Source organism: Musa acuminata, chromosome BXJ1-6, assembly GCF_036884655.1.
Source record: "Musa acuminata AAA Group cultivar baxijiao chromosome BXJ1-6, Cavendish_Baxijiao_AAA, whole genome shotgun sequence".
NCBI classification, from domain to species: Eukaryota; Viridiplantae; Streptophyta; class Magnoliopsida; order Zingiberales; family Musaceae; genus Musa; species Musa acuminata.
In genome coordinates, this window is record NC_088332.1 from 4,972,587 (window position 1) to 4,995,522 (window position 22,936).

Here is a 22,936-nt window from a genome sequence, read left to right on the forward strand (position 1 = left end):
TCTTGTCTACTGCTTCAGCGTTGATTCCGGCTTTCTTATATTCTCTTGCAGCTTTTTTGGAATCAAAATAAGATTTCAGGGCTTTCTTCTTCTTTCAGTGAATGTTACCAGACAGATTTAAATGTTCATATTCCCTCCCAGTAGGTAGATATGCTTAAATCATGTCATGCTCGAAGAAGCATCACTGATCTGAAACCCAATTGATTCAATTTGATCCATTGATTTTAATTGAAAAAATAAAATACTTTCCTAAGATTCTAAGATTTATTTATGTTTTATTTTTATTTTTTTTATATATTTTATTGATTAAAAATCATCGATACCGATTCGGCATCGCTCGATGCCGAAACCATCGACTTGATTCAACTCCGATTTCAAATCGAAACTGATTTGAAGCTCACTGTGGTCACTAAGGCTTTTGTTTCTTATCCAGCTTGACAGGAAGAAGTCTCACCTGCGAGCGCTGACGGTGAGGATAGATAGTGTTAGAAGTCAATTCATTTTTCTCATGACAACTTTTACGAAATGCCAACTCAATTCGCTAAATTAGTAACCTTCTTAGCTCGCAAAGTACAGTGAGCAAAAATATAAAGAGTGTGGTGTTTGACTGCCGCAATCTTTGACCCCACGTCATGGCTTAATGAGGGTCGTCAAGCTAAACCCACACAGTGTTATTCTATTCCATCAATCAGAAACAGCTGTCTGCAGTGACTAAAAAACCCATTTCAAAGATATATGTCACTGCAGAATTCAAAACCTTCAAATTCGATATGGTCTCAGCACTCAATTACCATTTCCATTACTGCATAAGAGGGTTAATTACATTTTCTCTTATGTTTAACTATATTTAATATTCCAATCTCTACACTTTAAAATTTTATATTAACATCCCTATAGTTACAAAAATAAAATATTTATATTCATTTACCCTAATAATATCGATTTTATTAACAGAAACACGAAAATAAAGAGTAAAAGATAATTTTACAACACTAGTTGTTGATCGGTAGTGGCTAACATCATAGCCGTTAAGAATCATGGGAGGAAGAGAGTAACGACGAGATGTGAGTGTCGCTATGCATCTACATCAACGTCGATGCAATTGTAAAGCGATCCTTTTATCGCTTTGCGATTGCATCAGTGTCGACACAATTACTGAACGACAAAAGAGACACTCGACATTTGCATCTATGACTCTTTTGTCGCTCGGCAACTACATCGACACGGAGCGATATCGCTCGACAACTACGCCGATGTTGACACATATATATAACAACCTTAATCTCTCGTTATCGTTTTTCCCATCCACAACAACTATCCACGACTGTAAGTGACATCATTGTCCACCACCGATCAAAATATTAAAATTATCTTTTTATTTTCGTTGATAAAATCGACAGCATTATAATAAATTGATTTAGATTTTTTACTTTTGTGTCTATAGTGATGCTAATATGATTTTTTAAAATGTAATGATTTTTTAAAATGTAAGGACCAAGATGCTAATGATACTGCAAAAGATAATACGTAATTAACCCATTATAAAATTCACACCATGAAAAATAAAGCCATGCGGAACTAAATCGATGGGAAAATAAGCTAAGGTGAAGCTAGTCATTTCCAACACTCATCTAAGAGCTCAGTTTTGATACATTAAACTGATAACTACGAGAATTATGCCGTGCAAACACACCTGTAAGTAATAAGAATTGTAACATAGAAGAGACTCATCTCACCAATTTCTGAATATTAAACAGTAAAAGGAAAGGTATGAAAGTTTATACAGACATCAGCATCACTGAACAATTACTATAGAAAGCATGGAGAAACCTCTGCTTTTGCTTCTTTCCAAGAGAATACAAAACAAAGAATGTATTCTGTTTGCTCAAAGTCAAGATAGGTTATTAGCGAGTCTGAATTATAGAGAAGAAAGTCTCAGTATCAGAAGTTACTGCCGCAATCCATACTACTAATTTCTTATTGAGATAAAACATAAGGATCAATGTATGGATGAGGAAAATTGAAGGCCTATCAGATGCAGGCTGGGGGATTCTTCATGCATGATATATTAACTTATCAAAGGTTATCAGCTTGTAAAAGACGTAATAGATTCAGTTGCTACAGGTTCATACTAAATGATCTTTTAAGGAACAAAATAAATGACCAGACAAATGAGGGATGAACTTGAACAGGGATTAATGAATTATAACAAAGTTCACAAAATTTTACAGAATGTCCTCTGTCATATCATATATTAAGAATCTGAAATTGTCCTGCAAGTTTATGTCCAAGAAAGAGACGACAAGAGGAGAAGTTAGAGTGGCAAGCTGCCGGTTAGCTAGACAATAAAAAAAAAAAGCTCATAATTTACAAGTGTGTTATATTTAGGGAATTACCACAAAATTTACGGAGGCATACAACAATAACAAGCCTATGATATGATGATTGGACCAGGTGACAACGACAAGGATTCACATATGATCAACTGTTGGCTCATTCATCCAAAGGGATTGCAGCTTATCAACATGAAAATGCTGGAGGAAAACAACTAATATTCAAAGATACAAGATGCAAAGTGAGGCAAAGAGTTTGGAAGGCTGGCTTCCTGTCTATATTTGTGTGGAAAATAGTAAACTGGAATCATTGAAGTAAAAGAGACATTGAACCTTTGCTGATGATGGAGGTAGAGGAACCCGGTTTACCCGTCCTCTTAGGGATAGGAAACAGCAACGATCTAGACATTGTGCAGCATGCCCATGCCTAGACATTTGGAGCATACAAATGCAATATCATGACATGGCTATATGCATGACACAGCAACATTCTACATGTGCAAATAAAAAAAATAAAACAATGTTAACTTATATCGCATGCCTATGAAAGTAGCTAATAGTTTATGTATTTTATCAAACTTTTTAAAATTGAATGTATAATAAAACCAAAAAACCAAAACCTAGATATTAGCATGGTCATGCATGCCACATGCCCATGACATGATATGATATGTACCTTGCAGCAACATGTTAATCCATGAGACAATTTGCACAAAGTAAAATCAAATATTGAATGAAAGGGAAAGACCAACAACAACAATTATAAGAAAAAGTCTCATCGACTAGGACCAAGGTAAACAGAAAGATGGAACAGATCCCATAATAGATTGTCTCCAGCCTCACAATGGAAAATGTATTTAGTCAATTGCCTGTTCACGTATCTTTCTATTGCATTATATGACTAATTATATTTACAAAGATAACATAGAATTGCAACCTACAGAAGGAGCTTCACTAGAAAGCTAACTAACAACTAACGTTCTTCTGGTATTGTTCATCATGGGCTCAGATTATCATTGGTGATATATCCACAAAATAATACCGCTTGAATTTCACAAGTCAGAATAGTAGTTCAATCAATTGTACACAATTTTCTATTACTTAAGTCTTTATCCATGTTTTATGGTACATTTTGCTTCGTTTACCGTATGCAGTATATACTTTCTTCCTCGGGCCAAACGTAACTAATTTGAAAGCTCTAAATTTAGGCTAATCTCTCAACTTTGTTTTATAACATCCTAAATAAACTACCAGCACAGTCATTGCCCTAAAATTTTCCTCATTTGTTTATTGAATGAAGATATGAAAGTAGAGGATTGTCGGTGATGCTGTTTGAAGGTTCCTTTCTACCAGGATGTTTGGAACTAGTCCTAGATTTTGCCTCCATAGCCAGAGGAAAAATAAGAAAATCAAGGGGTCAAGTTGCTAGACCGGATGATATTTCAATCAGTCAGGTAAAAAGAAGGCTCTCTTTTTGGCCGTCTCTATGCAGTTTAGCACTAGAAGTGTGGCTCATTATGTTAGCAGTTCAATATATCAGGGTTGTTCCAATTTTGATTTTTCATACCCAGATAAAATAGATATTTCTTAAAAAAGGTTAATCCTTCTATCATGAACAATTGGCTAAAGGATTTAAAAGAAGAAACAACAATAACAAGAAAAAAGAAAATAGAAATGGTCATCCATCAATGCTTTTCTTGTCAAAGAATTTTCACAGTATAGCCGAGGCAGATGGATACCTACCATCAAAGCAGCACTTGGAAGTAGAAAACATAAGGTCATTGCTTCTTTCCTTTGTTCATTCATGCCCAGTCTTCTGCGTGTTTGTTTTAGGCTTATCTTCTCCAGGGCTGAAAATAATAATTAGTTTGCTGATACTATCACATTGTCGGCTGCTCCTTGTTCAGGGTCGGCCTTCATTTGACTCCAAGGAACTAGTCAAATGAAGCAGGAGGCTGCATCCCCCATAACTCACCTCTTTCTCTTCTAGCAAAGGACAGGTGCTATAAAGAACAACAATAGTCCTAAAAGGTAGGGAAATTTTATGGTTGCAGGTTCCAACAAGAACCTTCAGAACATTAACTTCCCCTAAGAACAATGATCCTAAAGATATATGCGATTTCAGAAGCTGTAAACCTGTAACCCTAAGAGACTCGTAGGCCTTGCCCTCCATGAAATTTTTTTTTTAACAAGCCATAGACATTTTAATCTAAACAGAAGTCTCTCATCATCTTTCCATATTCATACACCAAAAACATAGACTTTCCACTAACTTCCTCGTCTAAACTACTTAGAAATTTCTGAATTGAAACTAGAATGATACTTACTCAGAGTTGATCAGAAGAACACTCAAATAATTCAAAGGCAAAAATCAGATCAAAGTTCTTAATCCAGTGTAATGCCTGCATCAACTCATGGAGCCTCTCTCTCTCTCTCTCTCTCTCTCTCTCTCTCTCTCTCTCTCTCTCTCCCCCTCTCCATATTCATTGGTACCAATCGGATCTGTTAAATTACCATGGAATATATAAGCTTTTTTCGAAGTATATGATAGATACTCCAGTTGCATGCTGATAGCCATAGATGAAAATTCCATCATTTGGTTTCTCCCCAGAGTAATAGATTCTATATGATGTTTTCTCATCTTAATCCTTTTTCTTTCAACAAGAAAAAAGAAAACAGATCACAAATGCAAGAATGAGAAAAGTTTCTCATCATAGTAACACTCATCTGGTTGACTTCCTTGCATTCCACCCGATGGACTCAGTAATTACTAAACCATGAGCTCACAACACTACCAACAGATTCTAAAACTATTGTCCTTTGATATGTTGGATCTTGTCTTCTACCATCAGTCAATAGTCCACATACACAGACACCACATGGTTTTCCATACATGAAAACCAAAATCATCATCTTGTCGCTCGTGATATAAAAAATATTTCCTTTTGTTCACTTTCACAACTTGAGAATTTCTCTGGTGCACTGAAGACCACTGGTTGGGCAAAACATGTTCCTTCGCTTCCTTGCTCATTTTGTCTCACAACAGTCACAAAATAGGAAATGATCGAATATATGTCTGGGAAGCAAATTAAGAAATAAAAAATAACAGATTGATTCAACACAAGTTGATTATTATCTGTTAAGCAAACTGGCAATTGCCACTTGAGCCTTTAGGACAGTCTTTTGAAACATCTATTCGTTGGTCATTAGTGCACACCCATGTGATTGATAGGCAGCAAAGCTTATCGATGAACCATCTAACTCCTTTAATCAGATAGCCCAACACCACAAAGATGACACCCTTATACTGGTCAGACTGAAAAAGCTTGAACAGCAAGGTGAGAATTGGCTATGTAAGCTTAAACAAAATATAAAATAAAATAGAAGGGGCCAAATTTCAGACCTCAATTAGAAGCAGAAAGCAAATGAAGAAAGAAAATATTCTAGAACATAAAAAAAATTGAAACTGCAAAATTAGATGCGAAGGTCTAGTTCAAATGTACCTTTCTCAGCCTTTTTGGGCACCGGGTTAAAATTGTGAATCACAAGAAAGAAAAAATAGAGCTTTATTTTGGACAATGATACACTATGAAACATGGATATAGATATGACATGATATAGATATACCAACATGGAAAATCTTATATAAGACCCAACCCGGCATGGACACAGCACTTGGAAAATGTAAATTTTCATCTAGTATAGTAATTTTTTTCTTTTGTGCAATGTATTTCTTGTCGTATACTTCTAAGATGCAAAAACTAGAAACAACTTCTGTAGCAATATTTGAACCTACTGAAACTTTTTCCAAGCAATATGTTTTTCCTCACTAATCCAGTGTCATGCCCTTCAGGATCAGTTTAAGGGTGGCATTAGGAAGGAAGAAAGATGCTACAAATGCCCTCAGTAAGCAGATCAAATCCCGCAGGTGCAACAACAAAAGCATACTGTTACTCAATTCCTGAGGTTCCCACCTACAAATGGGAGTAGAAGGAAAAAAAAATCAAATAAAAGGCGATTAAAATGGGCATAAATGAATAATTAATTGAAGGGGGAAGGCCCACTAACTTGAAACCATCCAAGATGTAATTATTGTTAATTGAGTGACCAAAAGAGGAAGAAAGGAAGGAAGGACATGATGCATGACCTTTTGCAGTAGCTTATAGATCGTGAGATTTCTTGGCCTTCTTGGATGAAGGAAGAGCGTCGGCGATCATGTCCAAGAGGCACCGCTGCGACTCCCTCAGCATCTCGGCCCTCTTCGTCTCCATCTGCATCCAATCCCTCTCCACCTCCCTCATCAACTGCATCCTCCTCTTCTCCATCCGCGCCAAGCCGTCGCCGAACCCCCTCAATACTGCCGCCACCTGCGACGTGACCTCGTTCCCGCCTGCGTCCTCGCCCTCCGATTCTTCCTCCTCGGATTCCCCTTCCTCCATCTCCAAAGCTCTCCTTGTCGCGGGGACGTGATTTCTGGGAACCCTAGATGGCCCCCAGTTGGGCTCCCGAAGGATCCCATTGATGCTCCGGGTGTTGCTCCCCACCCTCTCGTCCTCCTCCTCATCCTCCACCTCGTCCTCGTCGGTGGACGGGGCAGAGGCGGGACGCGGCGGGACCGGCTGTCGGGCGGAGATGGGAAGGGGTCCGCACTCCATGCGGTCCATCCGGCTGAAGAAGGGCCAGACGGAGGAGCCGGGGCGCAGGCGCTCGGCGCGGTAACGCTTGCGGAGCTTCTCGATCTTGTGGCGGCATTGGGTGCCGGTCTTGGACGGCTCGTCGATGCCGCAACGGGCGGCGACGGCGGCGGCGACCTCCTCCCACTGCTGGGCCTTGAGCTGGCCGCGCTTCAGGGCATACCACCGCTCCGCGTAGGCGTCGATCAGGTGGGTCGTCTCGATGTGGGACCACGGCTGGCCGGGGACGGGCCTCCTCGGCGGCGCCGCCGGCGGCCCGGCGGCCGCCATGGCTTCTGATGCAGGACTTTGTTTAGGATTAGGGTTTGTGTTTGGTGGTAGGCCGTCGGTATTGGGGTGGGTATGGGGAAGTGGGCGGGTGAGGTGGTGGTTGAGTGGTGGTGGCGGTGATGGGGGATAATGGTTGGGGGTGGGCCGGTGGAGTTGAGTCGGAGGCCGATCCGATCCGGTTCATTTTTATTTCGGACCGGACCTCTCGAACTGGATGGGGGCGTTGAACCGCGGATCCGGTCGACGTCACGTTGACGGTGTATTCCTCATCATCAGATGATATTGCTTTAATTATTTTTATTAATTATTTTATATATCTGATAATGTTTAATCAGAGTATTTGAAGTTTAAAATAGCATATGAAATTAATATTGCTTAAAATTCGATCATCTATAAAAAAAAAACAAATTAATAATGAATCTATGTTTTCTTACTCCTTTTACTAAAAGTAAAACATCCATATTTGTATGGAATTTGCAGTTAGGAAAAAGACATGATAAATTACATATTTTTTATTTGCAGTTTCCCTGCGAAAGATTTAAGGTGTCTCACATGCTAATTTATTCCACCGAGCTTCTTAAGGTGAAGCCTCAATTTCCAAGGAGGATGGCTCTTTGACATCGATGGATAGCATAGGAGCCCTCACATATGGAGCATTAATCTTGGGCTTCGCCTTCTCAGCAATCTTAACAGCACCCAAGAACATTAGCCTATAGAGCATCACCATGGCAAGCAAGATGGCAAGGTCAACCCACTTGGAGTATCCCATCTCCACCTGCCAAACACCTCTCAGTATCTCCTCACCCGTGATGATGGGAGAACCTCCTGCTACGTTTCCAGGAAAAGTCAACCCCAAGAACTCGTTCTTGTAGAATCCCTGGTTGGCGTACTTGTGGAACGCCATGTAGGACATGGGGTATCGCCACACTGGCTTGGGCAGGTCTTGTGGCAGCCGGAAGAAGCCGCCGTTGAGCATCATGATTCCTTGGATTCCAGCTCCGGTTATGATGCCCATGAGGAAGTCCGGGACGAGGCTGGCGACGATCATCATCAGGCCCTCGACGACCATCATGCACACGAACAGCACCAGCGCGAAGTAGACGAAGTGGTCGGCGGGCCGCTGCAGGCCGACTAGGTAGTACGCCATTGCTCCTGGTACGACGGAGATGAGAGCCAGATATGGAGTTACAGAAAGCGTGTTGGCGATCGTGAACGCCGTCGCACCATAATGCCCATTTAGTCTCTCTCTTCCAAAGATCTGGGTAGGTTTCGGGATGGTAAATAAGCATCGGTCTGTACTCGCAACTGATCATTCTACCACAGGAAAAGATGAAGGAAAAGAATCAGTTCATGATCGGTATATGACAAATTCCACAAACCTTCATATCCTCCACAAAAGATGGGAAACCTCCAATCGCCATGAAGGTCAAGAAAGCCGCTGTGAACATGAGCATGGAACCCCTCGCCTGAACCAAAACAGCACGTAAGCAAGCATTAAAGAGGTCAGAGGATGAAACAATACGATTTACATGCCTGAATTGAGCCAAAACTATGGCCAACATCGTAGTAGATGGAGCCCACACACAAGCAAAGTGCGACGTAGATAGCGAATCGCAACCGATAATAGCCGAAGTCTCTGTACATGTTGACGAAGGATCGTCGTGTGAGGACGCGCGTCTGAGTGAAGAAGCTTGCTTGGCTCCTCTTCTTCACCAAAGATCCTCCCTTCACACAGAACTATAAGCCTTTGATGTACCTCAAGCAAACATAGTTGGTCGTTCAACAACATTATGGTTACCGTATTCCGCATCAGTGCTATTTGTTGTGTGACTTCGTGTGAGATATCTGAAGAGCTGTAAGACCTGACGAGGAGCTCAATTGCTTGGGAAGCGCTTCTCGACTTGTGCGCAAGACTGTCCTCATTATCCTGGTGATGGAGGCGTTAGCTTTGGCATCTATGAATAGTTATGTACGAAAGCTTTGGGGAAGATGAGACTGACCATGTCAAAGTCTTTGTTGATCGTCCTCAGGTAGTGATCCGAAGGATTGCTTGGGGAAGGACATGGGAAACCATTCGAAGCAAAAAACTGCATAAAAGATATATAGCACTGATTGGCAACAACGTTTTAGGACTCAAGAATCAGCCGAATATTCGATTCAAACATAATTATAAATAATATTACTCACAGCTTTATTGAGAATCTAATGTATATTAATTTTGATCAATTTGGATGAGACTCATAATTTCTAACGTGAAACCAAAGCAAAAGTTCATTTAAAAAATAGTAAATAAAAAAATAAATCCAAATATTATTTATTGTCAAGTGAAATTAATCTATCATTATAAATAGATGATTCAACAAACTAATTATATATTATCCCTTATAATTAGTTATGCAGGTCCCTATATTTTTAAAAATTATATTGAGATCCCTATACAAATATTTAATATTTTATATTTTATAAAAATCGTAAGAAAAAATGAGATTAAATATTTTATAAAAAATTAATATAATTTTTAAAAATATAAAATTAAAATATTAAAAATAACTAATTACAAAGATAAAAGATAGTATGTAATGAGTCACAATTAAACCTTATAACATTACACATGAGAAGAGATTAAACATAAGAGTAATTTCACGAGAATCCAATGAAACTTCAACTCTTGAGTTGAATTTATTGTTGCTTTTCAATAAAAAAAATTATCCTTGGCGAATTTACAAATAATTACTTGAATCTGTATTAAATCTAATTTAGATATTTATTTTTAATCACATATTCAATCAAAGAAATTTAATGGTGATGAATCTGAATCCAACTAATTATTATTGCGTTCGAATTCTCGTTAAGGCGAGTTGGTCCCGAAAGCTACCTCATCAGCCATTTGAGGAGGGCCGAAGTAGACTGTCCTACCATAAGCCAGGAGGCCAAGACCGTGGAAGAGCTCGAACACCTCGCTGCTCGGCTGATGAATGGCCGCCACGACCGTCATCGCCTCTCGCCTCGCCAGCCGGGCGATGCGGTTCATGACGTGGTACGAGGCGGCGCTGTCGAGCCCGCTTGTGGGCTCGTCGAGGAAGAGGAGCCGCGGCCTCGTGAGGAGCTCGACGCAGATGCTCACTCTCCTCTTCTGGCCGCCGCTGATGCCCTTGGAAGCCCACCCTCCTATTCTCGTGTCCATGGCTGATTCCAGCCCCATCTCCCGGATCGTTTCCTCCGCCCTCGCCCTCTTCTCCGCCCTCGACATGGAATCCGGCAGCTGCAGCTGCGCCGAGTAGTACACCGCTTCTCGAACCGTCAGTGTCGTCATGAGTACATCATCTTGAGTGACGTAAGCCTAAGGGAGAAGAACACACCAATGATCCTTACACAAACATTTAACAGGGAAGGACAAGGAGTCGGATGAGAGCTTCGTACTGAGGTTCCAAAGGCGAGTTTCTGCTTCTGGCCATTGATCAAGATGCCTCCTTTCTGACTTACATTAGATGCTAGTCTTCCTGCAAATTGATTGAGCAACAAGGATTGATGTAAACGGAGATGAAAGAAACAGAAGGATCATATGGATGTATGTGTGTCACCTGCTAATGCGTCGAGGAGTGTGGACTTGCCACAACCGGAGGGTCCCATTATAGCCAAGACCTCACCTGGCCGTGCGAACCCGGTGATCCCACAAAGAATGGAGACGTGCCCTCCCTTGCGGCCCGGCGCAGAGACCCACAGATCCTCCCAGGTGAGGAAGACACCTTGATCCACGCTCCTTCCATTTTCGACCTCCCCCATCGAGTGGAGGTGCGGGGGAGTGAAAGAAGAAGCACCGAAGGGGAAGAAGGCGGCGTCGTCGACGTCGGCAAGCCTGGCTGGCGAGCGCAGCGGGCGGGTTGAGCTCGGACTGGGAGTCCATCGGGGCACACTCGACGGGGAAGGCATGGTCTGTTCCATCTACTTGCGGGTGGTCTGTTTTCCTGCTGCTCCTCTATCTGACGGCGTGCCATTGCCATCACATTGGAAGGTTTTTATCGATCACATTGATTTGGCCTCGTTCTGGTACTTCACAAGTTGGAGCGTGGCGCAATTTTCCTCCATTAACTCCCATGTGACCATTAATTCCGATTGGAACGTGCTGAAATGAATTCCGATCCGAATCAATATCAGATTTCCTTTTCGACAGTTAACATTGCCATCCAATGCGGAGCAGTATCACTGTAGGTCGACAGCGCAGGGCACAGAGGCGACGAGGAGGGAACGCTTTTTCGAGCTCCTTCTCGTGTACCCGTCATTCCTACCTGCCCTGTTATCAGAGGAAACATCGTCCCACATGTGGGACCCGCATGAGCGCCGATCACGAAGCAGGTAGTGTGGCCCGGTGATCGCAGGTAGTGAGAGTAAAAGAAGAGCGGGAAGAATAATGCTTCTAAAAGAACTTAGTGGCCAATGCGAGCGCACCCGCATGGGACCCACGTTGTCGACAATGCCGAGATGCCGAATTGCCTCATAATTTACACCATGGAGCGTATCCGGATTCATATCACTCGTTTAATTGGTTGGATATATACCCACATAATATCATCGATGATTTTGATAAGATATAAAGGTTGGAAAGTATAACTCATGTTCATTTCTCTGTTCCTAAAGATTGGCCTTCGATGTGCTTGCACGCCATGAGTGCACACCAGTTCTTCTGTTGATGCCCTTGTCAATTTGGTGTTCTACGGATCTAACAAAATTGGCTTACCTTCTGCTAAACAACAATTAACGACAAAGAAACTCGATCTTTGATCTGTACAATAACAAGCAAACATTTAACGCATACGTCAACAAGAAGAAGACATTAAAAGAACTTAATGCTAGTAGTAGCCAAACATGTAGAGAACGACTTGTGTTTTAGGAGAATAAGATCCACTTCGCTGAAGGCTTCTCTTTGAAGATCTGTTGGCGCAGCGAGTCTCCATTACCCTCCTTCTGTCTCCTCTTTGAACCACTGAGCAGCCATGACCAAAACTTGTCTTTCTTCTCCACCTTCTCCTTCTGTTTTCCTTTACCTACATCTGTCTCCTTTTCTTTCTCCTCATCCTCACGACTTCCGACGACGACCACCAGGGACCGGCTCTTCATCAGTGCACTGCTCGCCGCTGTGTCGCGCTTGAGAAGAAAGGAGACCCTCGCCCTCTTCACGTCACGGTGGCGCGGCGGTGAGGAGGCAGAAGAAGATGGGTTGTCGGAGCCGGACGAGGAAGACGATGAATGGGCCCAGGGAGAAGATATGTAGGCTACAAAAGAGGAAGAGGAGGAGGAGCATTGGGAGAGGCGAGAGAGCCTCTCCCGGAGGCAGAAGGGGCAAACTCCGGTCGACTGTGGGTGCTTCGGGTGCCGCTTGCACCAGCTTCGTCTCGTCTCCGGCCTCCCCATCCCTCCCCGATCTCTCCTCTGCTCCCTATTGCATTGCATGGGGGTGCGAAGGAGGCCAGAGATATAGAGGCGGGCGCCCCACACGAGCGCTTCTCGCCTCAAAAGCCGTGTACGTGCCTCGGCGCCCCACATTGGGAGTTTGCTCCCACGATAGCCACGTTCGCACGTGTGCTGTCTCCCTCTCACCTGACCGCTCTCAACCCGAGCCACGTTCGTGTTACGTGCCCTCTCTCGTCTCCATTCACATCACCCTTTTATCTCTTCCACAGTGTCAATGGTTCCTTTTCAATGTTGTGTGAATTGCTTCTTTCTACAGTGCATCAAGTCTCTTCGAACGAGGAGAACTTGGCAACATGGCAAAGCTGCATGCAATTGCTCACTTGCCTTAATCATTATATCCACTTCAAGGCATAGAAACTCTCCTGTTATATTATCTGCAAGAATACAAGATTCGAGCCAAGGAAAGAGCTATATTTCCGGAGCTGTTCCTTTCAATGTTTTAGCACATTGCCAGAGCTTAGTATGCAAGAGCTAATTGTTTTGAAGTGCATACAGCTTATTCCTTCCCTTCATTTGCTGCATATTCCCAAGTAAATGTAACTTGCTCCATAAATCACTGGCCATCATGATTGAGTTCATCTTTCTGCCCAAAGCAACCTGTCTGGTTCAAGAATTTAGCTTCTTCTTCTTCGTCTGGAACTGACCATTTCTTCACACGCTCCCTTGCTATGATTGCCTGAAAAGTACATGATTTATAAGAAACAGAGTAAAATTTTTGGTAGGAATATGGTTGACTGTGTTACCTCTCTATCCCAGTCACACCGAATGGTCAGAATGGTCAATATCAATGTCTGAATGCCTGTTCCACCAATCATTCCAGCCCATATCCCCTACATTAACACAGAGTTTTATTGTTGTTCGTCATCTTACTGTCTTCGTTAATTGAGAACAGAACAGTCGAATGTACCAGTACGCCAAGTTTAAGAATCCATCCTAGAAAGATCCCAATGGGGATTCCAATGAAGTAGTATGAACCTATGTTTACGTACGCCGCCATTGCTTGCCACCCTGACCCAACAGCAACACCTTCAGAAAGAATATCCTGCGATCAGTATGCCAACAGCCCTGCTGATGGAAATCAAGAGACTGTAGTGTAGATATCATCAGAGCTCACCGGAGATAACTGGTTGAACACTGTTGAGAAGAACGGTGAATGCCAATAGGATACTGAGCCTGTCAACGGCTTCAAGCACAACCGAACTCGACGAGAAGATGAGAGCTATCTTGTCGTGGAAACCAATGATTAGGGACCAGAAGATGAGGCCTATGGCTGCAGATGTCGTGACAGAGACGATGGTGGCAAACTTTGCTCCCTTTCCATTGCCTGCTCCAAGCTCATTAGCTACCCGAACTCTTCATTCTCGCCGGAAACCAACCATTAGCGAGTACGAAATCAGGTGAGAGGGAATTATGCAAGGTGCAGGAGAGAGACTCTAGTATGACAACATACCCTGTGCCAGCAAAGAAAGCTAATGGAATCATCATCTCCCAGGAATTTATGTTCATGCTGTTCAGCCAAAAACGGAAGTTCCAAAGTCAGATTTCAGTCATCTTGCCAATTTTGTTACTGTGCATTGGCGGGCTTAAAGAGTCATAAATAACACACAAATTTCATATGCTTCTCACCACACTGACAGAGCATCCACTGCTATTTCAGCGTTCTTTAGGTTGCCTGCCAGTAGAACAAGTACCCTGTAATACCAAATCTCCAAGCTGCTCAATAAACATCCATCTCAGTACTTATGTTTTCTAGTTGAGTATAAAGATCTAAAAGAACAGTAGAATTCAAGCAATCAACAAGCGAAGATTCGTTATATACCATAGCATGACACCAGATGAGGCTGACAGTTTGAGGTACTCCCACAGCCCGGCCATTGCTTCGAAGGAGAATCCCTTCCAAGTTCGAGGACATCCCCCGTTGGGCTGATGGCCCATATTCAGCCCATGTGGGCTTTATCAGCCCACGGCCCACACCCCCTCTTAACCTAACCCTAATTAAGATTAGGGGGGTGTGGTGGCTGCGTTTTAGAGGCAGATTAAAGCTATAAAAAGGCAACAACGAGGCAGATCTTTGGAGCGACGAGATTCCAAAGAGAAGAAGAAGACAAGGACAACGCAGAGAGACTGTTCACAATCATCTAGCAGTGTTCTCATCTCAGGTTAGATCAAATCTACAGTAGGCTCTTGCTGTGATTACTTGGGAGGTTTTAGATATTGTGGACAGTAACGTGATCCTTGTATCCCAGTTATTCTCTTGTGGTTGTTGCTTGGGTTTTGGGCAAGAGATTGAGATTTGTATATTCATTATTCTCATAGTGGATTATCTCTAGTTTGCCCCGTGGTTTTTACCCTTCACATTGAAGGGGTTTTCCACGTATATCTTGGTGTTCTGTTTGATTGTGTTTCCATTTTATTCCGCTGCGTATTTTGGTCTTCTAGTATTTGTTCCTATACAAAGGTTATTCCTGTTTATATCCCCATCAACTGGTATCAGAGCGGGGTTTTGGTGATTTAATTTTTGTATTTGAACATGGAGGCCAGTAATATTTCTCGCATGATTAGTTTGAATGGAAATAATTGGATGATATGGAAACCAAGAATGGAAAATCTCTTGTATTGCAAAGATTTGTATGGACCTTTGCAAGGGGATAGTGCAAAACCTACAACTTTGATAGATGATGAGTGGAAGAGGTTAGATCGAAAAACAATTGGATTTATTAGACAGTGGCTTGATGATAGTGTATTTCACCATGTTTCTACTGAAATTTCTGCATATTCTCTTTGGAAAAAATTGGAAAGTCTCTATGAAAGAAAAACAGCTGGCAACAAAGCTTTTTTGATCAGAAAACTTGTGAACCTAAAATATAGAGAGGGTACTTCTATTGCTGAGCATTTGAATGAAATGCAGAGTATTACTAACCAGTTATCCTCTATGAGAATGTCTCTTGATGATGAGTTGCAGGCATTGTTACTTCTCAGTTCATTACCAGAAAGTTGGGAGACACTGGTGGTTTCCCTTAGTAATTCTGCGCCAGATGGTATTGTCACTATGAGTCAAGTAACAAGCAGTTTGTTGAATGAGGAGTTGAGAAGAAAGAGTTCGGCAACATCTCAGAATGATTCACAGGCACTTATCTCAGAGAACAGAGGAAGGTCAAAGTCTAGAAGCAGTTCACGTATGGGTAGGAGCAAGTCAAGATCAAGAAAAGATATTGTTTGCTATAACTGTGGTGAGAAAGGACATTACAAGAACCAATGTAAGCAACCTAAGAAGAACAAGAAAAAGGGAAAAGAAGTGGAGTCTACAGAGTCAAAGGATAATACTACAGCTACAGTGCAGGGTGGTGATTATTTGATTTTGTCTCATTCTGATGATATTTTTTCTTGTGTGTGTCAGGATCTTGAGTGGGTGATTGACACAGGTGCTTCTTATCATGCTACACTACGGAGGGAGTTTTTTGCTACATACAGGTCTGGAAACTTTGGTGTTGTCAAGATGGGCAACTATGGCACAGCAGACATCATTGGCATGGGTGATATCAATTTAAAGACCAACCTTGGCTGTAAGTTGGTACTTAAGGATGTGAGGCATGTGGTTGACTTGAGGCTAAATTTAATTTCAGTTGGAAGACTAGATGATGAGGAGTATGAAAGCAGATTTCACAGAGGGCAATGGAAGCTCAGTAAGGGTTCTCTTGTTATAGCTAATGGAAAGAAATGTCATACTTTGTACAGGTTGCAGGCTAAAGCTTATGGTGAGCAGTTAAATGCTACAGAGAAAGACTTCAGTATGGAGTTGTGGCATAGGCGATTGGGACACATGAGCGAGAAGGGGCTGCAAGCTCTTTCCAAGAGAGAGGTATTACCAGATCTCAGAGGTATACATCTGAACCCTTGTATTGATTGTTTGGCTGGTAAACAACATAGAGTTTCATTTGCTAGTGCTGCTTTGTCTAGAAAAATGCATGCCTTAGACCGTGTTTATACAGATGTATGTGGTCCTTTGAGGACAAAAACTCCTGGTGGATCTGTTGATGTTCTTGGTATAAGTGGTGCACTTTATTTTGTCACTTTTATAGATGATTTTTCCAGGAAAGTTTGGGCTTATGCTTTGAAGACCAAAGATCAGGTTATTAATGTCTTCAAAGAGTTTCATGCCAGGGTTGAAAGGGAGACAGAAAGGAAATTGAAATGCATAAGATCAGATAATGGTGGTGAGTATATGGGATTGTTTAATGACTATTGCAGGTCGCATGGGATCCAACATGAGATGACAGTTCCTGGTACACCTCAGCATAATGCAATTGCAGAGAGGATGAACCGCACCATCATGGAAAAGATCAGATGTATGCTTTCACAGGCCAAGCTACCCAAAAGGTTTTGGGATGAGGCTTTGAGGACTGCAGTTGATGTGATCAACTTATCACCATGTACAGCCCTAGATGGTGATGTTGCAGAGCATGTATGGTCAGGGAAAGATGTTTCCTACAGGCATTTGAGAGTGTTTGGTTGTCGTGCATTTGCACATGTTCCAGATAATGAGAGGTCCAAGCTAGATGGTAAGTCTAAAGAATGTATTTTTCTTGGTTACTCACATGATCAGTTTGGTTACAGGCTTTGGGATCCAGAAAAGCAGAAGGTGTTCAGGAGTAGAGATGTGGTCTTCTTTGAGGATCAAACCTTTGAGGATTTGAAGAAGAAGGCACCAGCCAAGACTTCTGTAGAAGGATTAGCAGATTGTGACCCAGTTATTCCTCCAGTATATCAGGGTGATGGGGGAGATGTGCAGGAAAATAGTGTAGAGCCTGATATTGATTTACCTGCAGGACATGTTGAGCAAGAAGAAGTAGGAGAGCAAGTTCCCGCAGAACCTCAATCGAGAAGATCTTCTAGACAACGTCAACCTTCCAGAAGATACTCTACAGATGAGTATGTAATGCTTACTGATGCAGGTGAACTAGAGAATTACCATGAAGCAGTTGAGAGTGAGCAGAAAGAGAAGCAGTTGCAGCTTCAGAAAATTCATACAGATGACAACGGAGCAGACATGTTGACGAAGACTTTACCAAAAGAAAGACAGGAGATATGCCGACAGTTGGTCGGCATGGCTTCACATTGAGGAGTCATGGGACAGCCTCCCTTATGGGCTGAAGGGGGAGGTTGTTGGGCTGATGGCCCATATTCAGCCCATGTGGGCTTTATCAGCCCACGGCCCACACCCCCTCTTAACCTAACCCTAATTAAGATTAGGGGGGTGTGGTGGCTGCGTTTTAGAGGCAGATTAAAGCTATAAAAAGGCAACAACGAGGCAGATCTTTGGAGCGACGAGATTCCAAAGAGAAGAAGGAGAACAAGGCAGAAGAGGAAGAGAAAGAAAGGGAAGAAGACAAGGACAACGTAGAGAGACTGTTCACAATCATCTAGCAGTGTTCTCATCTCAGGTTAGATCAAATCTACAGTAGGCTCTTGCTGTGATTACTTGGGAGGTTTTAGATATTGTGGACAGTAACGTGATCCTTGTATCCCAGTTATTCTCTTGTGGTTGTTGCTTGGGTTTTGGGCAAGAGATTGAGATTTGTATATTCATTATTCTCATAGTGGATTATCTCTAGTTTGCCCCGTGGTTTTTACCCTTCACATTGAAGGGGTTTTCCACGTATATCTTGGTGTTCTGTTTGATTGTGTTTCCATTTTATTCCGCTGCGTATTTTGGTCTTCTAGTATTTGTTCCTATACAAAGGTTATTCCTGTTTATATCCCCATCATCCCCCACAGACGACGTACAGAAACTGACCCGCCACCGCCATCCACCAAGAGAAGTCGAGCGTCAGCGCCGCCGCCGTCAACCCGAGCTGAAGCTTCCCCAGGAATAGCCAACTGATGAAGATGTGGACGAGGAGAGCGAGGACGGTGAAGGTGGCGTTGACGGAGTTCTTGAGCTGGCACTGGAGGAACCTCTGCAGCGGGAACAGAATTGCAAAGGAGAAGTGGAGAGGAAGCAGCCACAAGGAGAGATATCCGGCTTCCCGTGCGATTTCCTTGGACTGCCCCAGTAACTCCAGTAACGGGGTGGCGAAGATGTACAAGGGCAGGAGCAGGAGGGCGCAAAGGAAGAGCACCACCATCGATCGCTGCATGTACACCCCCAGCATGTGGTACCGCTTGGCTCCGAAGGCTTGCCCGCATAAAGTGTCCAACGCACTGGCCATGCCAAGCTGCATGCAATGCAGGAGCAAGAGCTTGAATCTGATACGAATGATTCTTAGCACGGGGAATATAGTACCAGTAAGCCGAAGGCCAAAAATGCGACGACAGTGAAGGCAATGGCGAAGGAAGCAAGCTCGAGGTCACCGATATGCCCAGCGTAGGCTTGCGTGATGACGGACATGGTCTGCAAGGCAAGTCTACCGATCATGGACGGGCCGACGATCGCCCACAGCTTCTTCAACTCCGCCCACGCCCTCCTCGCTAATCCCGGCCCGTCCTTCACCTCCCCATTCGTCAGCAACGCCACACTGGTTTCCCCAATCTCCGTCTCTCCTTCCATGGTCGACGCACGTACGTCCTGGGGTGATCATGGAATGCTTAAGAGAACCATGTCTACTTTTATAGATAAGATATGAGCAGCAGCTGCAACGAGGTCAACTGCTCCCTCCAATGCGACAGTAGGATTAATTGATGTCAGCATTGCGATGGCAGAGCAAATACAACATAAAAGAAAGGGTAGAAACAACTGAGGATGATCTCTTCGCCTCTAAAAGCCTTCTGTGTGGCAACCACGAGAACAGCGGGTGGAAGAAAGAATCAAACTTGTTGTTCTTGTTTCCATTTCATGCAGGAACGGAAAGATATACAGACGCCTTGGTTTGATACCATGGCAGTGACAACTTTTGCATCGTACAGAATGGCCATTGGGGTTGAGATCCACATCACCGATCTTTCTCGTCATTTGGGGATCCGATAGAATGGTTGTTTAAGAACCTTTCTCGTCACCTGCCATCAAACAGAATGGTCGCTGGAAGAGCCAACCACACTCCAACCAAAGAACCTTCCTCCTATGAGGTGCTTTAGGATCGCACGGGTTAACTACTGGGAACTATTGTTCAGCTTTGACTTCAATTGACTTCAATTATGCGAACAGCCATGCCAGTTGGTCAAAGGTGTGCTCAGGCTTGACTTCAAAGATGTGTTCGGGTCCCACAACGGGATGTCTCACTGGGTCCCTGTCCACGGGGATAATGATGTGTCAGGACGTGTACATCACGTACGATGAGTGACCACCTTGCCAAAAGTAAGTGACACACAATCGTACCCACTGACCGCTTTCCGCGTCCTCGAACGTTTCGGACAACGCGAAAGTAATCTTCTCCTACTAGCTCGTCAAGCAGTCGGTCATCTACCCGCCTTCTTGATCGTAAGAGCCAATGGGACCCACTACTTTCCCTTCTGTACGAAAGCGGGTCGGAGGTGCCCCATGCCTAAACGTTCCCCGCGACACCACCCGACTTTACATTGCAGTTCGTCCGATTCTTCTTCTAGCCCGTCCTGTGAGACATGGGACCCGCATGTCTTTTCTGTGGGTCGAAGGTTTTCAGCCAATCAGAAGGCGGGTAATTGCCTCAACTTTTACGTTGTCGTAGGTTGACAAGAATACTGAGATCGCTCTTTGGTATCTCTTTCCTTCCGAGCCAAAACATTCGCAAAATAGACGCCTGTGGCACCGCCCGAAACACACGGTAACCTCATCCGCAATGGAGCTCTTCGCGCCTCCCTACGGCCTCCTTTGCCTCCCGCACCACCGCTGCCCCTTCACCGCCTCCTCCCCTCTTTTCCTCACCATCCCCAGAAAGTCTCTCCTCGCCTCCCGCTCCCCCATCTCCAATCCCGGTACTTGATCCGATTCTTGTCCTGTTCCTTCTTTTTCGGGGTTCAATTCGTTGTTGTCTTGGCGTTTCGTATCCATTTGGTCGCAAATCGAAACCCTAGGGATTTGTTTGTTTGGTTCTGGATCCAGGATTGGGCCGTTCTGGTGCTCGCCCGCTGCGGGCCATGGTCTCGGGCGAGGAGACCTCCGCGGCTGTCGTAGCCGATGATGCTGTGGCGAAGCCACTCGAAGGACCGTCCTCCTTCACGAACTCGTCCTCCCCAGGTGAAGAGAACCCTGATGGTGGTGGTGAAGCGATTGCTGAGACTGTGGATGATCTTTTATCTAAGCTTAATGATCAGGTCCTCTCTCACGAACTTGGACCATGATTGTTTGTTTCTTTATGCTTATTATTGAGGAATAATGCTTTGATGGTGCTGATTTTAGGTATATATGCTAGCTTGGCTCTGGTAAACATTAGTTCTATGTACGCATACCTTCTAGCTTGAAGCTGATAGAAAGAAAAAGTATCTACTAGTCTTATGTCAAGGGTTCTGACCATGGCTACAGATAAGCAAAAATTGGATCATTAGTTGGTACTTCTATAGGGTACAGTGCTCAAGTCCTCATTGCTTTTGCTGACATTGATTGATCCTCTTTTATCACGGACATGTTACTCAGTGTTGCTTTTGTAGACTTGTACTATGTTTTCCAATCAGCACCAACTTGTTTGAATCATCTTCTTTTTTGTGGACACTGAAGATATAAATGAACTGAACTGCAAAGGAAACGAGTACCATTTTCTCCCCTACATAAGGCTGTCAAATGTAAAAGTCACACTTGCAAATTTGCTTAATCGATTATCTCAAGAGGCATATCACAAAGTTACTACAATACATCATGATGGCTCACTGACATTGAGTTCTGTACTTCTCTTGTTATCATCAAATGCGACTTACATTTTATTTCTGGCTTGCACATAGTGCTGTTCTTGGCTAGAATAAGAGCTATGTTAGAAATACCTTATTACTTTGTAACATGGCAATAAAACTTTTCGGTTACTGAAACCTTCCATGTTTGCCTAATGATCTGTCTTTCTTAAACCCACTAACTACCAACAATTATCATAGCTTTTGCAAAGGCATTTATACTAAAATGATATTTTGAGATGGTATCAGTACAATCCATCGGTTTTAAATTCTTTGTACATTGTGGTATACTATAGACCCTGACTATCTGTTACCTAGGTCGGGTCAAAATGGAGAGAATGTGCCATTTCCATGGCTGGTTAATATGAGATTCATATTATTTAATGAACAAAATTATGAACTGTCATTTGGATAAGGAGATGGTTGTGCATGCTTTTTGTCATATAATTTTATTTATACAGACACAAATCTGGGATATGAATTTTTGAAGTCAAGAATTCTTATTTCAGAAATTAAGAATCTGCACAAGAGATGATTTGCTTTATTATCACCGAATAGTTTTCTGGTCTTATGGGCAATCAACATGTCTAACCTGGAATTTACCATTCGGTACCAACTCTCTTAATGCTTCTATTTTTTGGGAATTCTTTTTTTCTCTAGTACTTTTTGGGATTGTTTATAGCTTTCCTAAATTTTGTGATTGCTTATGATGCAGGTGGACTCTACCATCCTCTTCTATGGAGCTGTTGCACTGGTTGCACTGTGGATTTCATCAACAATCATTTCTGTCATTGATTCCATCCCTGTGGTATGCTTTTCCATTTATGTTGCAGAAACACATGCCTAATAGTATTGTTGAACAAACTAGTTAATCTATCATTAGATCAATGATGTCAATACATGCTTTTTCTTTAAACAGTTCCCCAAGGTGCTGGAAGTTGTTGGCCTTGGCTACACAGTCTGGTTCAGCTCGCGATATCTGATCTTCAAGGTGAACTTTTGTTAACTGTTGGAGTCCTTTTCGTTTTTCTCCAGCTTCATGCTCTGCATAATAATCAGCCTGTTTGTGACCGAGGTGCAGGAAACTAGAGATGATTTTTTCTCAAAACTTGATGATCTCAAGGAGAAGATATTAGGACGTAGTGATGATTGAGAAATTCAGATACCAATATTTTCATAAATAGCCTGTTGTTACATGTTATTTTAGTGGTTTACATTTCCAGACTTCCCTTTGTTGCATGTGTTGTCAATTCAAAGCGTCTGGATGTAAACTATGTCAACCATAGAAATGTATGTGGCTGTGATCAGGATTGGTACAAGATTGAGCCAAAGGTATGTTATTCATTTACGATGAGTGATTATAATCTTTCACTAATT

General features: G+C 42.8%; 4 protein-coding genes across 4 annotated transcripts; 1 reads left to right on the plus strand and 3 right to left on the minus strand.

Moving 5' to 3' along the window:
* Window positions 1-5,885: 5,885 nt before the first annotated feature.
* LOC103986924 (trihelix transcription factor ENAP2-like) lies at window positions 5,886-7,428 on the minus strand. The gene is made up of 2 exons (XM_009405073.3): window positions 6,481-7,428; window positions 5,886-6,307 (listed from the first exon to the last, which is right to left on the minus strand). Exon 1 carries the CDS (start codon window positions 7,295-7,297, stop codon window positions 6,494-6,496), a length of 804 nt encoding a protein of 267 aa, XP_009403348.2. The 5' UTR covers window positions 7,298-7,428; the 3' UTR covers window positions 5,886-6,307; window positions 6,481-6,493.
* Window positions 7,429-7,874: 446 nt separating this feature from the next.
* Window positions 7,875-11,014, minus strand: LOC135675386 (ABC transporter G family member 1-like). Its single transcript, XM_065185540.1, has 8 exons — window positions 10,879-11,014; window positions 10,718-10,797; window positions 10,173-10,637; window positions 9,298-9,384; window positions 9,096-9,224; window positions 8,831-9,022; window positions 8,677-8,763; window positions 7,875-8,555 (listed from the first exon to the last, which is right to left on the minus strand). Exons 1-8 carry the CDS (start codon window positions 10,925-10,927, stop codon window positions 7,875-7,877), a joined length of 1,770 nt encoding a protein of 589 aa, XP_065041612.1. The 5' UTR covers window positions 10,928-11,014.
* A 2,444-nt stretch (window positions 11,015-13,458) lies between these two features.
* Window positions 13,459-19,605, minus strand: LOC135675387 (protein DETOXIFICATION 27-like). Its single transcript, XM_065185541.1, has 8 exons — window positions 19,050-19,605; window positions 18,544-18,981; window positions 14,586-14,689; window positions 14,393-14,479; window positions 14,217-14,273; window positions 13,881-14,119; window positions 13,674-13,792; window positions 13,459-13,596 (listed from the first exon to the last, which is right to left on the minus strand). Exons 1-8 carry the CDS (start codon window positions 19,311-19,313, stop codon window positions 13,459-13,461), a joined length of 1,446 nt encoding a protein of 481 aa, XP_065041613.1. The 5' UTR covers window positions 19,314-19,605.
* Window positions 19,606-20,461: 856 nt separating this feature from the next.
* LOC103986925 (protein CURVATURE THYLAKOID 1D, chloroplastic) lies at window positions 20,462-22,934 on the plus strand. Its single transcript, XM_009405074.3, has 5 exons — window positions 20,462-20,653; window positions 20,781-20,992; window positions 22,275-22,367; window positions 22,479-22,550; window positions 22,641-22,934. The coding sequence occupies exons 1-5, from the start codon at window positions 20,518-20,520 to the stop codon at window positions 22,710-22,712; spliced, it is 585 nt and encodes a 194-aa protein (XP_009403349.2). The 5' UTR covers window positions 20,462-20,517; the 3' UTR covers window positions 22,713-22,934.
* Window positions 22,935-22,936: the final 2 nt, after the last annotated feature.